General features: G+C 40.7%; 1 protein-coding gene across 2 annotated transcripts; it reads right to left on the bottom strand.

Moving 5' to 3' along the window:
• Positions 1-255: 255 nt before the first annotated feature.
• Positions 256-9,676, bottom strand: LOC134039632 (uncharacterized). 2 transcript variants are annotated; one of them, XM_062485622.1, is made up of 8 exons: positions 2,523-2,551; positions 2,373-2,476; positions 2,092-2,191; positions 1,316-1,946; positions 1,112-1,195; positions 905-1,027; positions 539-730; positions 256-383 (listed from the first exon to the last, which is right to left on the bottom strand). In XM_062485622.1, exons 4-7 carry the CDS (start codon positions 1,851-1,853, stop codon positions 540-542), a joined length of 936 nt encoding a protein of 311 aa, XP_062341606.1. In that variant the 5' UTR covers positions 1,854-1,946; positions 2,092-2,191; positions 2,373-2,476; positions 2,523-2,551; the 3' UTR covers positions 256-383; position 539. The 2 variants fall into 2 exon arrangements, with proteins under 2 accessions (XP_062341606.1, XP_062341607.1); XM_062485623.1 differs by lacking the exons at positions 2,373-2,476; positions 2,523-2,551 and adding an exon at positions 9,560-9,676.
• Between the last annotated feature and the right edge of the window lie 4,934 nt (positions 9,677-14,610).

Here is a 14,610-nt window from a genome sequence, read left to right as displayed (position 1 = left end):
ATAAATTATTAATTTTCATTTTTTTGAGTTTCAGTTTTTTTCCCCTTCAGTTTCAGTTTTTTTTTTTCAGTTTCAGACTTTTGGCCCCGATTTTGCGTAGGGGGCGTGGCTTCAACTCAGAGGCGGGAGTTATGAGTGACAGCCTAACAAAGAGGCAGAAGACTCGGCAGTTGGCATGGCGTCCGCTCCGCCAAGGCAACACGCTGGCGCCAGCGCACAGGTAAGACATGTGAAAGATATTAGCCTTGTGAATTGTGGAAAAATGACTTTTGAGATATTGTGGTTGAGTTGGCTGCCGATATCCTTCATCCTGTGGTTGTGAGTTTGCTGCCAATATCCTTCGGTTGATGGTCTTGGGTGTATTGCTCCAAGTCATTACATACCTTTTGAGTGAAGAAGGGATAGATAATAAAAGTAGATAAAAAATAAATAAAAAGAAGATAAAAGTATAAAACTATATATCCTTGAATTTTAGTCTGAATGGGCACATGCATGCAGTCATTCATCTCCACACACACATTGCATAATACCTGTTTACCTCAAAGTTTTGTAATGACTTTGCATGATCTGTGCCACAAGAAGAGCATCAGATGCCTGATGAAGTTCTCCCTGTTCATGTAGGACAGTTGTCCTTTCATCTTCTTCAGGAGCGAGTTATTCTGCTCTGCCACCTGAGAATTTATTTTCTGGAACTGAGGATAGCTGTCCAGATTGTATCCAATGTTACACCCTTAAATAATTAAAAAAAAAGATGTATTAGCTTAATGATGTTGGTTTGATCATAATAACAAGATTTTAACAAGATATTACACATTACACATGTGCAACCAACACAACAGTTTCATTGACTAGCATTTGCAATATAAAAAGGCAAGTACCCGGTATAAAAAGCACTGCAAATCACCTGAGTGGTTGCGCCAGTGCAAACGATCCACAAGAAACCAAGTCTCTCTAAAAAAACCTGGGTCCCTCCGCAAGCAGTATGTTTGCAGCTGACAGGCATTGTCATATATGACTATCTTGGGGTCTGAATGGGGTGCACACAGATGATTACGGCCAACAAATTCACAGATAATTAGTCACGCCAATGCTAAGCAAAACCTGAACTTACATTGTCGAAAACGTGTGCAGAGTATGGTAAACGGCACGTTCACCGACTCCACTTGCTCCATTATTGAAAACCCAAGACAAACACCTAAAGTACAAAAAACATTCCATTGTGAACAAAACAGTAAAACAAAACCTCAATAACCTGACCAGCAATATTCATTAATTTCAATAGTGTAATGTCAATGTTCAAGTAAAGTAACCTCACCATGTGTGCAGAACAGGGTGAATATGCCAGGGATCAGGTTAGGGTGTCTGCCTGCTGTCTTCCTACAGTCACTGGCCTCCTTTTTACACCTGTCTGTAGTGTACGTGCCTCTGTCCCTCACAGGAGGCAGATTGGGGAAGTAATGCCCAGGATCCTCTGGGGAAGTTAGGGGTGTCGAGACCGGAGGTGTGGACACTGTTTCCAGTGCCTTTTTATAGACGCACTGAAAGATGGGTACCACCTCCTGAGAAAAAGTCCCTTCCATCCCAACCAAGCTAAAAAACAAAGGGCATTCCTTGGCAAGTTTCCCCAAAAGTGCTGGTTGCCGCTCGATCTGGCAGTACTGCAATCCCTCCATCTCTGACATCAACTCCCCGAGTTCTTTACTGGGACGTAGCAGAGCACAGGCAGGGGAGTTCTTGCTGACTTGTGTTAAGAGAGGGCGGTAGGGCTCACTTGCGTGTGTGGGTGAAGTCAGGGCCAGCTTCTGCAAAAGGGGCAGGAGGAATGGGGCGCTTTTGGCACTCTGTAACATCATTTCCCTGTGTTCTCCAGGGAGGAGCCCGTCTGCACTGTAGCGCTGCAGCAGCTTACGGAGGTCTGGCTCAGGAATAAAGTTCTCGTTCTGTGACTGGTGAATTGAATGAAAGAAAAACAAATTTAGAAAGGTCATAATAACATTAGGCCTTAATCATTTAAATGTACAAATTATAGGGGTAACATTGGCGTGCACACACACTGAGACACACAATGATTAAAACAAGAAAATCATAGACTTATCTTCCACTGTTCATTACAGTTTGGCCAGGAACAAGCCTTTCTTTGAGGGCATACCGCTGCTGATACCCCAAAGAGGTGCCATCCATAACAATCTCACTATTGAGACAATGTACACATGCATCACATACTTAATTACAAGCTCCAAACATTGTTGTGATATACAGCCATGGAAAAAATTAAAAGACCACTCCAAGGTCCGCAATCAATGTTAAGTGGTCTCTTAATTTTTTTCATGGCTGTATATCCAGACCATTTGCAACTTTGTTACAGAGCTTACTTGAAGTTCTCTTGGCAGATGGGACATTTGAATCCCCAGCAAAAGTCTGCAGACAGAAGCTGCAAAAAGGCTATAACTGCATCCCTCAACTTGCGGTAGGACATCTGGAGAGTGTCCTGTGTCCCTGCATCTCGCAGCTGAGTGTTGTACACTTCTAAGAAGTTGTACATGGTTGTGCTGCAACAGATAAAGAACAAACATGTTGAGCACCAAAGGTTTGATAATAATCTGTGTTTCTACACATGATTACATATCATATTTGGTTAACTTGCCTTGAATTTAGGAAATGATAAACATAGTCCCTGAGGACTTCATGGTGCACCATGTATGTGCCCATGTTTAGAATGAAATCACATCCACCATCATAGTTTTGAGTTTTGGGACACATTATGCATGTGAGTTGGTGGGCTTTGGAAAAAACAAACTAATTGGGTGTGCTCAAGCCTTCGGCGAGAGCACAACCTTTGTTCTCTCACATATATATTATTATTATTATTATTATTATTTTTATTTCTTTTTGCCCCCCTAAAACTCAGTCAATATTTGGCCTACATAGACAACGTAGGTGTCAAAAGTTTCGTCTTGGTAGCGATTGAGTTGCTTCTATTGGAATTTACGTTCCGTTGCATGGTTTAGGCTGAAGTTAAGTTTTTGTGGCGAAAAGTGAAGCTAACGGTGGCTAATTTGCTAGCCACAGTCACTGACGTTACTAACGTCACTACGTCACTAACGTCACGAAAACACGCGTGACTACCTTTGGCAGAACATTCGTTTCGCATCTGTTAACTTGGGGGATAGCTAGGCTAACTATAGCTTTACTGCAAGGCAGCTGCAGAAACGCCACAAGCAAAGAGGCCAGGGTGATAACTATTTACTCATTTTACTTTGTGATATGACACACAATTGTCATGTGTAATGTACAGTATAAGCTGATATTATTAAGGAAGTACATCTACTTTCGGAAACAGTAGTCTACTATTTCACTGAAGTATTAGCATCATGACATTAGCCTGTGTTGCCCGGGCAACACATACTACAGTGGTCTATGATGTAGCGTTATCTGTTTTCAATCGTTAAAATAAACATTCCTCACATATACATTTTCGTTGTAGGATTTATTCTGACATTAGTAAACGATTTGTTGGTGAAATTACCATTACCTGTGGTTTCAAACCAGTGTAGCTCACTGCAACGCTGTAGCTTACGCGATACACACAACAAAAACATCTAACTTACACAGCTGTTTAGGAAGTCAAACGGCGACAGAACATGTTCGGCACTCCCCTTACTTAAATCAAAAGTCTATCTAACTACTAACCTGAACTTCATTGCCACAGCCTAAACATTGTCAATCTGTTCATGAAAATAATTAATTTCAGCCTAAACCGTACAACGGAATGTTACATCCAATTCAACCAACGCAATCGCTACAGTACCAAGACGAACACAGCAGTAGTCTAGTACTGTACCGTAGTAGAATTTACCGGGGCAGCTTCTCCACACAGGGCTATATCGCATTTTGCGTTGTTACTAAAGAATATATTGTGCTTATTAAAGTTATGCATTGTGCTTATTAAAGTTATGAACTTAGAAGTGTGCTCAGGCTTAAACATTGGGTCTCACACTGGGTGTGGGAAGCAGGCTGTTCTTTGTGTCTCTATCTCTTCATTTTCAGAAACAACCTTGAATCTGGGTGGAGATGGCACCCGAGCAGGTGGGACGCGGAGGCAAGAACAACTCCCTGATGCACGAGAGAACAAGCTCAACCCTTTTTTGATACTTGTTTTTCAATTGCACTGTATAAATATATGCTGGGGAGGGACAGATAGCCAGTTGGACTTCGTGAACCAGCCCAAACTCTGTTGCGGGTAGGGAAACGTAGACAACCCCAGAGCTCTGTACTTGTTGATTTCCAACTGCTGCATTAAAGCTGATATTATCGGACCTCTGCGACTCCAGACCACTCTTTCTAGAACACAGATTTGTGTCATTGAATTACCATCATTACATATTGGAATAGACACAAAGATTTTGAATCCTTCAACTGGTGACCCCGACGCTGAAAAGAGGGAGTCCAGAGGGTTCCGGCCCGACCGACGGATCGGGGGAGAGACCCATACACCGGTGCGAGGAGACAGACGTAATCGTCAGAGGCCTCAACATAAAAAAAGGTAAGCAGACACCTGTTAATTCAAAGTACTGCTATTCGGAACTGAGAACCAAATTTAGACGATTACTATGTTTCATCGTACCTAGTCAAACCAACAGTGGCGGGAAATCAACCGTTTTTGTGTTTTGTCCTTGTCCAAGGGGAGGTTCGAGTCCTTTCCAGGGGTTAGAGTCCCTAAACTCGTTGTCCTTGTCTAAGGGGAGGTTCGAGTCCTTTCCAGGGGTTAGAGTCCCTAAACTCGTTGTCCTTGTCTAAGGGGAGGTTCGAGTCCTTTCCAGGGGTTAGAGTCCCTAAACTCGTTGTCCTTGTCCAAGGGGAGGTTCGAGTCCTTTCCAGGGGTTAGAGTCCCTAAACTCGTTGTCCTTGTCCAAGGGGAGGTTCGAGTCCTTTCCAGGGGTTAGAGTCCCTAAACTCGTTGTCCTTGTCCAAGGGGAGGTTCGAGTCCTTTCCAGGGGTTAGAGTCCCTAAACTCGTTGTCTTTGTCTTTTTCACTGTCTATTTGTGTGGAGTCAGATTGAGTTTAATAAAAATAGAGAGGAGTGTGGTGTGTCTTTTCTTTGTCCTCTCCGGTACAAGAGGGTTACAGAATTGAATTGATGTGAAAAAGTAATATTTGTGTGGAGTCGGGTTGAGCTGAACGGTATTTTAAACAGATCTGTCGTTCTTTAAAAAATAAAAAAAATAATAAAAAGATCCACTAGGTGTCCTCCAAGGACCATAATTGCCTTCGGTGCAAAGTCTAACAAGTTTTTAAATTGTGAGATCACTCACTTTTATCAATCTCGTGCTTTTTTTTCTTTGACCAAGAAGTTACAGAAATCCCGAGGAGAGTTGGAGAAAGGTGGGGGCTAAAAGATTCCTGTTACTTGAGATCTTACAAAGGTGATCCCAGAGGGTATAGTTCTGCATAATTATGTGAGTATTAATGCTGATAGATGTGTTCGTTTAGATGAATCCCAAGTTTGGTGGTTAACAAATGCGTGATCAACATTTGTTATAATTCCTAGCCAAACAGGGAGGTTTTTTGAAGCCTTTCCGACCAGAACTTGGATTTATAGGCGGAAAATCTGTGATGTGTGACGGTATTCAGTAAAAATGCAGAAATTGAACCCCAGGTTTATAAATTGGTTCTAATACAATTGGAAGAGTTATACTAGAGCAAACCAGCTGTGTTGGTCAAAGAATGGTTTGAGGAAATGTATGTGAAAAATTATGAGGAAGCAATTGGAAAGTTACATAAAGGATTGGTTTAGAGAGGATCATGGAAGGTTATGAAATAAAACAAGAACGTTTTGTGGATGTGAAGAGATGATTGGTTTAAACACTGATGTTTTGAAGAGGAAACTATGAATATACTTTGATGGTATATGGGATAACATTTTAAGTCAAAATAGTAAAATCTAGGGTTTTTAAGAGTTTTGATAAAGGTATTAGATATAATTTGGTTAAAAATGAGAAAGAGAACATAACTAAATGTACTTTTATTTGGAGTTTAATTGTAATTTGGTTTTAAGTTTTATTTGAGAGTTTTATCAGAGCCTGGCATACTGTTTGGGATAAACAGTTAGGCTGTGATAATGTTGTATTGATAAATGGTATTAGTGCATGAAGAGGATTATTATAACATTCAGTTCTGAAATAATTTGGGAAGACTCATCAAGTCTGATAAATTGTGGTTATGATGGTTTGAGCTAATTGGCTCGTTTTGAACTGCAGCAAAACGAGTTATGAAGTTATACCTATCTGACCTTTATAGAAAATATATTTGGGAAAAATGTTTGGTTAATAGCTACATTAAGAACATTATTTGGTCTATATTTCATTTAAGAAGCATACGGATTCTGGTTTGACATAATGAAAATTGCTTTTATCATATCTTTGATAAAAAGAGGTGTGATTTGGTAAAATAGATAATCTAAAACAATATTGGTCTTAAACTTAACTGTTTTAAAAGACAGAAAAGGTTTTTTGGAGTGAAAGAAATTAGACTAACAGTTGATTTTCTAAAGAAGGGAACAAAGAAACAGATTGTCATTTCTAGGCATGACTAATAGGAGTTGAATATGGGGGCTCGTTATTAGATGCTGTTACATGTGTTTGCTCAACAATAAGAAAACTGAAGGGAAAATACTGCCTGGTAATTATAGATACAGTATGTTTACTATGTGAATTGAAGTCTTTCCCAGTCCTATACCAGATGCATAACACCATTTGAATTGATTTATTGGAGATCATATGTAATACCACAACTTAAACATTTCACATAGCATGATGAAGAGGCGAATCAAATGGTTACCCAATTTTATAAAAAAAATGCTAACTAGAAAAGAGATGTCTTCTGCTAAATTCTGTTCCAGGTGAAGCAGTAAACCAAAGAGTGGAGGAGTCAAACGAGGAGTTTGGGTATTGATTAAAGTTATCAATGAAAGGAGGGATCTTATGAAGACTTTAAAATATGCTGTCTAATTTCTGGTTTTTCTATTTGTTTCTAATTTAGTTTATTTTATTACAATTCTAAAAGCTTGGCTAAAGTTGTATGTATGTGGTGAAGGGGGCCTGTGAGCATGTCCAGGTCTGCCGTGGATACATGGATGTCGAATGTCCACTCTGGAGTGACGGTGGGTTTTCCCCTATAACATCATTAGGGTTTTCCCACTGTGTCCAGTGTGTCCAGACCACTTGGCTATAACGCTGCATAGTCTCATCATTATTGTATGTCAACATTGTGTAATCGGTAATGGGATATTTTTTGAATTTGGGTTTGTTGTCACACCCTATAAGGGTGTGAAAGGAGGGATTTATTTGAACTTTAAAAATATCCACTTTAAATCCTGAAATGGGTTCTTGATTTCAATATCTGTGTTTAATCATTGGTGTTCGACTGTTCGCATCTCATTTGACTCAGTTACTGCTTGATCATGGGAGATAAGGTGATGCTGGGACTGTAACTCTTTTCTGCTTCAGGACGAGTCAGACCGGCGGGTCTGACTACCTAACCCCTGTTCTAAGGCCCCATTCCCCTGGAGACCCTGTCCCCCCCCCTTCTCACTGGATGATCTACCCCTTCCCCTTGGAGACCCTGCCCCATCTGCCCCTATGCCCCATCAGACCTAGGAGTGGTCTGCCCCCCCCCCCCCTTCCCCTTGAAGACCCCCCCCCCCTGCCCCAATACATCATCAGATGTTCGGGGAAGCCTGTTGTACATTTATGGACAGGACCATTCAAGGTCATCGAGAGAACCTCGCACGCCCTAAGGGTGCTGGGGAAAGGGAGTACGTGGTACCACTGGAGCATGTGTTCTGCTGCTCCAGAACCCAGTCGTACGTTGCAGGAGTTGGTGGAGAAGGGCCAGAAGGGCCAGTGAACTGTTTGCTATTTGCTACGAATGTGAGAGTCCGGAAAAGAGGGTTACGACGAGGTCAAGAGTAATACTGCTTGATCACACTAGAGTTGTACTGGACTAAGACAGTTTTCGCTATTTTGCTTAAGAGTGTGTTTTATCAATATCAACATGAAGTGTGTTACAGGGTTAGCCGGGCTGGGATTGCTTAGCTTAGTCATAGGCTTGCAAGTGTATTATTTTTTGTATTTACCACAACAGTTGGAGAGACGGGCAAGACAGAACAATCCACCGGAGGTATGCATGACCGCCTATCAGGGATGTTGTGCATGTTTGCTCTGTGTGGGTGTTGTTGTATCCCTTGTATCAGGTCCCTGTGTAACAGGATCATTGTCTCGGCTGAGGAGAACCCGACGAAGGGGTTCCAAATGCCGTTGCTGGGGCTGGCTGACCAGGACGAGGAGGCGGTTGTTGGTCCGGGCTATGTTGATTGATCTCTGGTGTTTTCAGAGATCAAAAGAGGGATTAAAGAATATATTGTGCTTATTAAAGTTATGCATTGTGCTTATTAAAGTTATGAACTTAGAAGTGTGCTCAGGCTTAAACATTGGGTCTCACACTGGGTGTGGGAAGCAGGCTGTTCTTTGTGTCTCTATCTCTTCATTTTCAGAAACAACCTTGAATCTGGGTGGAGATGGCACCCGAGCAGGTGGGACGCGGAGGCAAGAACAACTCCCTGATGCACGAGAGAACAAGCTCAACCCTTTTTTGATACTTGTTTTTCAATTGCACTGTATAAATATATGCTGGGGAGGGACAGATAGCCAGTTGGACTTCGTGAACCAGCCCAAACTCTGTTGCGGGTAGGGAAACGTAGACAACCCCAGAGCTCTGTACTTGTTGATTTCCAACTGCTGCATTAAAGCTGATATTATCGGACCTCTGCGACTCCAGACCACTCTTTCTAGAACACAGATTTGTGTCATTGAATTACCATCATTACATATTGGAATAGACACAAAGATTTTGAATCCTTCATTACTGACAATGATCGCTACCAGTGAGCTTTTTATCAATGAGCGATTTTCCACTAAATAAATGTCAAGCTTATTTACGTTTTTGGGGGCATATTTTCAGTTAGCAGATGGTACTGTTTGAATCGCGATTCCATCTTCTACTGCCGGTAACGTCGTAGAATAATCTTCAAAGGGGGTTCTTTATTAATGAATGAATGCAATGAGTAGGCTAAATGCCTGAAAATATCACGAGAAGGGAAAACTTAAAAGGACGTTTAAATCATAGAGATTAGGTCAATTTTTACACCGCTCTGCCAAATTTATTCGTTTTGATTCAGCTATGAGGCTGCCTCTTGCAGGGGAAATGAGAAGACATCTATTTCATTCTACACTTCACTCGTATTTTGAGTTGTAAATTAGCAGCAACAAATATATGCTTTTAAATCTATGTAATCTTTATAAATAATAAGTATGCATTTTTATATAAAATATACAGAAATACGGACCCCTGTGCAACCGATGCAAGCAAGCACACCCTACAATTTCCCCAGAAATTGTACCCTCTCTAGTTGTTATTGCATTCCATATACAAAACCAATCATCATGTCAGAAATAAACCTTTGGAAAATCTTAATAGTTCTAGATAATTCTCAGTGAATACCTTTCACTTTGTACACATGACATCTGTTGTACAAATGTGTATCTTTTTGAGGGGTCAAGGATAATGGCCTGCCACAGTCACATCGTTCCTTGGGGGTGGGATACAGGAGGAACACTCCATCCTTCTCTTGGTGAAGATTAGGAACAGCAGTCCCATAACGAACCTGTAACAGAAATTGAGTCAGAATCGGATCATATACAGAGGGGAGAAATACCTAGACCTTTTACAAAACTACATGGTCAACAAACACATACCCTATCTGGTAAAGGAATGTGAAAGAGGACTGGTTCTGTGGAAACAGCCTCTTTCACAGTGTCAGGGTATAGAGACCCCTCTTTCATTGCCTCCTTAATCCCTAACGATAAAAGGTGTGCTTCATCGTTGAGGATGTCCTGCAGGATTTGCACGTGGCAGCAGTTCCTCTGGTGCAAACGGCACATCTGACACCTCATTGCGCCAGCACTCACTTTGATGATTGCATATCCATCTTTTTCAACAACAAAGTAACTGCTGGCAAACAGAATACGTTTGACATTGCTGTTCTACAGTGAGAAAGAACAATTAGTGACATGAAGTTACATACTGTATGGCACGACTATTACCAATTACTGTCACCATTACCTCTGTTGTTCCATTAGTGGCATAACTGTGCTCTGAGAAGAAAATAAATAGTACAGTAAACAACCATTGTTGCCTCCGTAACAACATTGGTCCAAATAACGCAGCTGTTTAAACAAAATGTTGTGATGCTTTAGCTCTATTTTAGAGGCGTGGAGTAGAGAAGTGAATACTTACCCATTTCACTGGGACTATCCGGGACATCCTCAATACTGGGCAAAACCCCATTAAATGCCTTGATGTGGAGACAGTCCTGCCAGGCCAACTCTGTCATGATCGAGATAACACTTATATTTGTAAAAGGGGAGTTTACATACTGGACATTCATAAACATTAAGTACAATATAAACGTAATACCATCAACGGATGTGTCCACGTGTGTAGACAGTGCCAAGATGTGCCTGGCATGGTGGTCATTGCATGAACACATATATATCCACCTGCAGCCCTCTGGAAACTGCATTGCTCTTCTACTGATTATGGCAAAATCATCATTCTGCCAATTCAAGAAAGACAAGAATATAATCACATTCAAAGACACTTGCCGTCAAATAGATTATAAAGTATAAAGTGGGCTAAAAAAAATGTCTCACATTAAGACGCTTGGTGGAATGGTTGAATGTGTTGATGATGAACACTTTACCCTCCTCATCTACCAACATAACATTTTCTGTTTCCAACAGAAGCCAGATGTATTTGTCTAGTTTGCTAGAAAATGGTACCTGGGATGGAATACATAGATATGCTTCAATCCTCTACAGGTAGGTAAACAGAGATACCAAATCTTTAATTCACAATTATCCACTGGCCAAAAGGTAAACATTGAATCCTATGAAATTGTCAATATTTTCACAAATAACTGTCTTACCCTGTTCTCATGAATGGTGGAATTGGCGTCAGCACTAGCACCAGCATCTATACCAACACCAGCATCTATACCAGCATCAACACCAGCACCAGCATAAACACCAGCACCAGCATCAACACCAGCACGAGCATCTATACCAGCACCAGCATCAACACCAGCACCAATACCAGCACCAGCATCAACACCCGCACCAGCATCAACACCAGCACCAGCATCAACACCAACACCAGTATTCACGGATTTCTTCTTGTGGTCCTTAAAGCAACACAAATAGGCCAACGTAGATAAGAGATCCTTCTTTCTGAAGTAAAACTGTAAAATATTACAAAATTAACAAAAGATTGGTATTTACAGAATTACGTCTCAGTAGTCCAGGGATACGTTTAACATCATACTTGACGTTGGAAACTTGTCCAGGGAGATCCTGACTTAGGGCCTCGAAGGCCCGTCTTTTATTTAGATGGTCCTTAAATACAAAACAAACAATAATCAATTAATTACACAAACATACACAAACATTTGATGATAATAATAACAACATATAACTAGAGAGGGTACAATTTCTGGGGAAATTGTAGGGTGTGCTTGCTTGCGTCGGTTGCACAGGGATCCGTTTTTGAATGACATTTTTACAACTGATTTCTGTAGGCCTATATTTTATATGAAAATGCATACTTATTATTTATAAAAATTAAATAGATTTAAAAGCATCTTTTTTTTGCTGCTCATTTACAACTGAAAATACGAGTGAAGTGTAGAATGAAATAGATGTCTTCTCATTTCCCCTGCAAGAGGCAGCCTCATCGTTGAATCAAAACGAATAAATTTGGCAGACCGGTGTAAAAATTGACCTTATCTCTGTGACTTAAACGTCATTTTAAGTTTTTCCCTTCTCGTGATATTTTCAGGCATGTAGCCTACTCATTGCATTCATTCATGAATAAAGAACCCCCTTTGAAGATTATTCTACGACGTTACCCGGCAGTAGAAGATGGAATCGCGATTCAAACAGTACCATCTGCTAACTGAATATGCCCCCAAATAAGCTTGACATTTATTTAGTGGAAAATCGCTCATTCATAAAAAGCTCACTGGTAGCGATCATTGTCAGTAACAACGCAAAATGCGATATAGCCCTGTATGGAGAAGCTGCCCCGGTAAATTCTACTACTACTGTACAGTACAGTACTAGACTACTGCTGTGTTCGTCTTGGTAGCGATTGCGTTGGTTGAATTCGATTTAACGTTCCGTTGTACGGTTTAGGCTGAAATTAATTATTTTCATGAACAGATTGACAAAGTTAAGGCTGTGGCAATGAAGTTCAAGTTAGTAGTCAGATAGTTTCACCTATTGAAAGACTTTTGATATAAGTAAGGGGAGTGCCGAACATGTTCTGTCGCCGTTTGACTTCCTACAGCTGTGTAGATGTTTTTGTAGTGTGTCTCGCGTAGGCTACAGCGTTGCAGTGAGCAACACTGGTTTGAAACCACAGGTAATGATAATTTCACCAAAAAATCGTTTACTTGTAATGTCATAATAAATACTACAACGAAAATGTATTTGTGAGAAATGTTTATTTTAACGATTGAAAACAGATGCATCATAGACCACTGTAGTGTGTGTTGCCCGGGCAACAGAGGCTAATGTCATGCTAATGCTTCAGTGAAATAGTAGACTACCGTTTCCGAAAGTAGATGTGGGCCTACTTCCTTAATAATATCAGCTAATATTGTACATTTCACAATTGAGTTTCACATCACAAATTAAAATGAGTAAATAGTTATCACCATGACCTCTTTACTTGTGGCGTTTCTGCAGCTGCCTTGCAGTAAAGCTATAGTTAGCCTAGCTATCCCCCAAGTTAACAGATGCGAAACGAATGTTCTGCTACAGGTAGTCACGCGTGTTTTCGTGACGTTAGTGACGTAGTGACGTTAGTAACGTCAGTGACTGTGGCTAGCAAATTAGCCACCGTTAGCTTCACTTTTCGCCACAAAAACTTAACTTCAGCCTAAACCATGCAACGGAACGTAAATAAAAATACAAGCAACTCAATCGCTACCAAGACGAAACTTTTGACACCTAGTTTGTCTATGTAGGCCAAATATTGACAAAGATTTAGGGGGGCAAAAATAAATAATAACTAGAAACGGCTGTTCCTGCGAAACAGCAGTGAGAATGCTGAAACCCTGAATGGGGATAGCTGACCATGCTAAAAAAGCTGAAAATAGTGAAAATTTAGTAGAAAGTTATAAGCTGAAGCTTCAAAGCAACCGAAAGGTATTTTTGAAAGGGGCTGGAGCAGCATTCCAACAATGATTTGAAAGGATTTACCATTACTTTTAAAGGGAGAATAATTTGAGCAAAAACCTTAATATTTTAAAAAGTATAAAAGTGAGAAATGAGAAAATACCCGCAAGCTGAAATGAATTTCAAAAATGTGTGAGTCACACAAAAGAGGCAGTGTGGAAGCTGAACTGCATCATCTTAACAAAGCTAAGAGCTAAAATAGCCTACAATGTGGGAGAAGCTGAAAGCTGAACTGTTAAACAGAAGAAGAAGTAGGCTAGCTAGTCGTAACAAGAATATTATCGTTTTAACAGATGAAATTATAGTTGGGATAGTAATAGCAGTAGCAGATGTAGCCTACCATTGAGTGTGTTTACTCGGCTTTCTTAGTAGGATTCAATGTGTTGATGGAATGGAACATACAGCAGTAGAGCCGATACAGGAAGAGACGGCGACACTTTGTTGCAGAAGGATGATGGTGCAAGTTTTGGCCGTGGAGCATACAACGATTAATAAAAAAGAAGACGCGTTTATTGAGTAATCGCATAACTAATTACACATGTAAACGGAGTAATCGTATTATTGGTATAAACCGACAATTGCTAGTAATCGTGTTTCTCATGGTCAAGTAAACGTACCAATCACCTGTGTGAGAGACTGAGTGGTGCGTGTCTGTCTTTACGGTGATGGTGCAGCTATGATTGCTAACGCGCTGAGGGCATAGAATAAGAGAAATGTAGCTAGAATCCACACCTCAAACAAGATAACCTAGACGCACAACTGTACGTCCAATCCAAAATATAAGGATATTTTCCGAGACCCAAGACTCTGCCGAAACCAGAGATATTCTTTATATGTCTGTGCAGTCAGAAATACGACTCTACCTGCAGTTTCAAAAACGTGTTCCTTTTGCTTTCCTGGTGCTTGTTTGTTTGGTTGCCACGGTGATGGCGCAGCTGTGATAGCTAACGAGCTAGGCAGAGAGAAAAACGAACATTTACCTAGGATCCACACCTCAAACAAGTTGACCTAGACGCAAAACTATACGTCCAATCCAAAATATAAGGATATTTTCCGAGACCCAAGACTCTGCCGAAACCAGAGATGTCCTTTATATGTCTGTGCGGTCAGAAATACGACTCTATCGGCAGTTTCAAAATCTTGTTCCTTCTTGCTTTCTCTGACTGATTTTACTAACCTCTCCATTGAAGTTAGTGAGAGAATTTGAAAGGCTGCTCTCGCTTCAAGGCTCATAGCTGAAAATCTGTAAATGTG

The sequence above is a fragment of the Osmerus eperlanus genome, chromosome 19 (assembly GCF_963692335.1).
Source record: "Osmerus eperlanus chromosome 19, fOsmEpe2.1, whole genome shotgun sequence".
Taxonomy (NCBI): Eukaryota; Metazoa; Chordata; class Actinopteri; order Osmeriformes; family Osmeridae; genus Osmerus; species Osmerus eperlanus.
The sequence above is the reverse complement of the archived record's forward strand: the minus strand, read 5'-3'. Positions and strand labels throughout refer to the sequence as shown.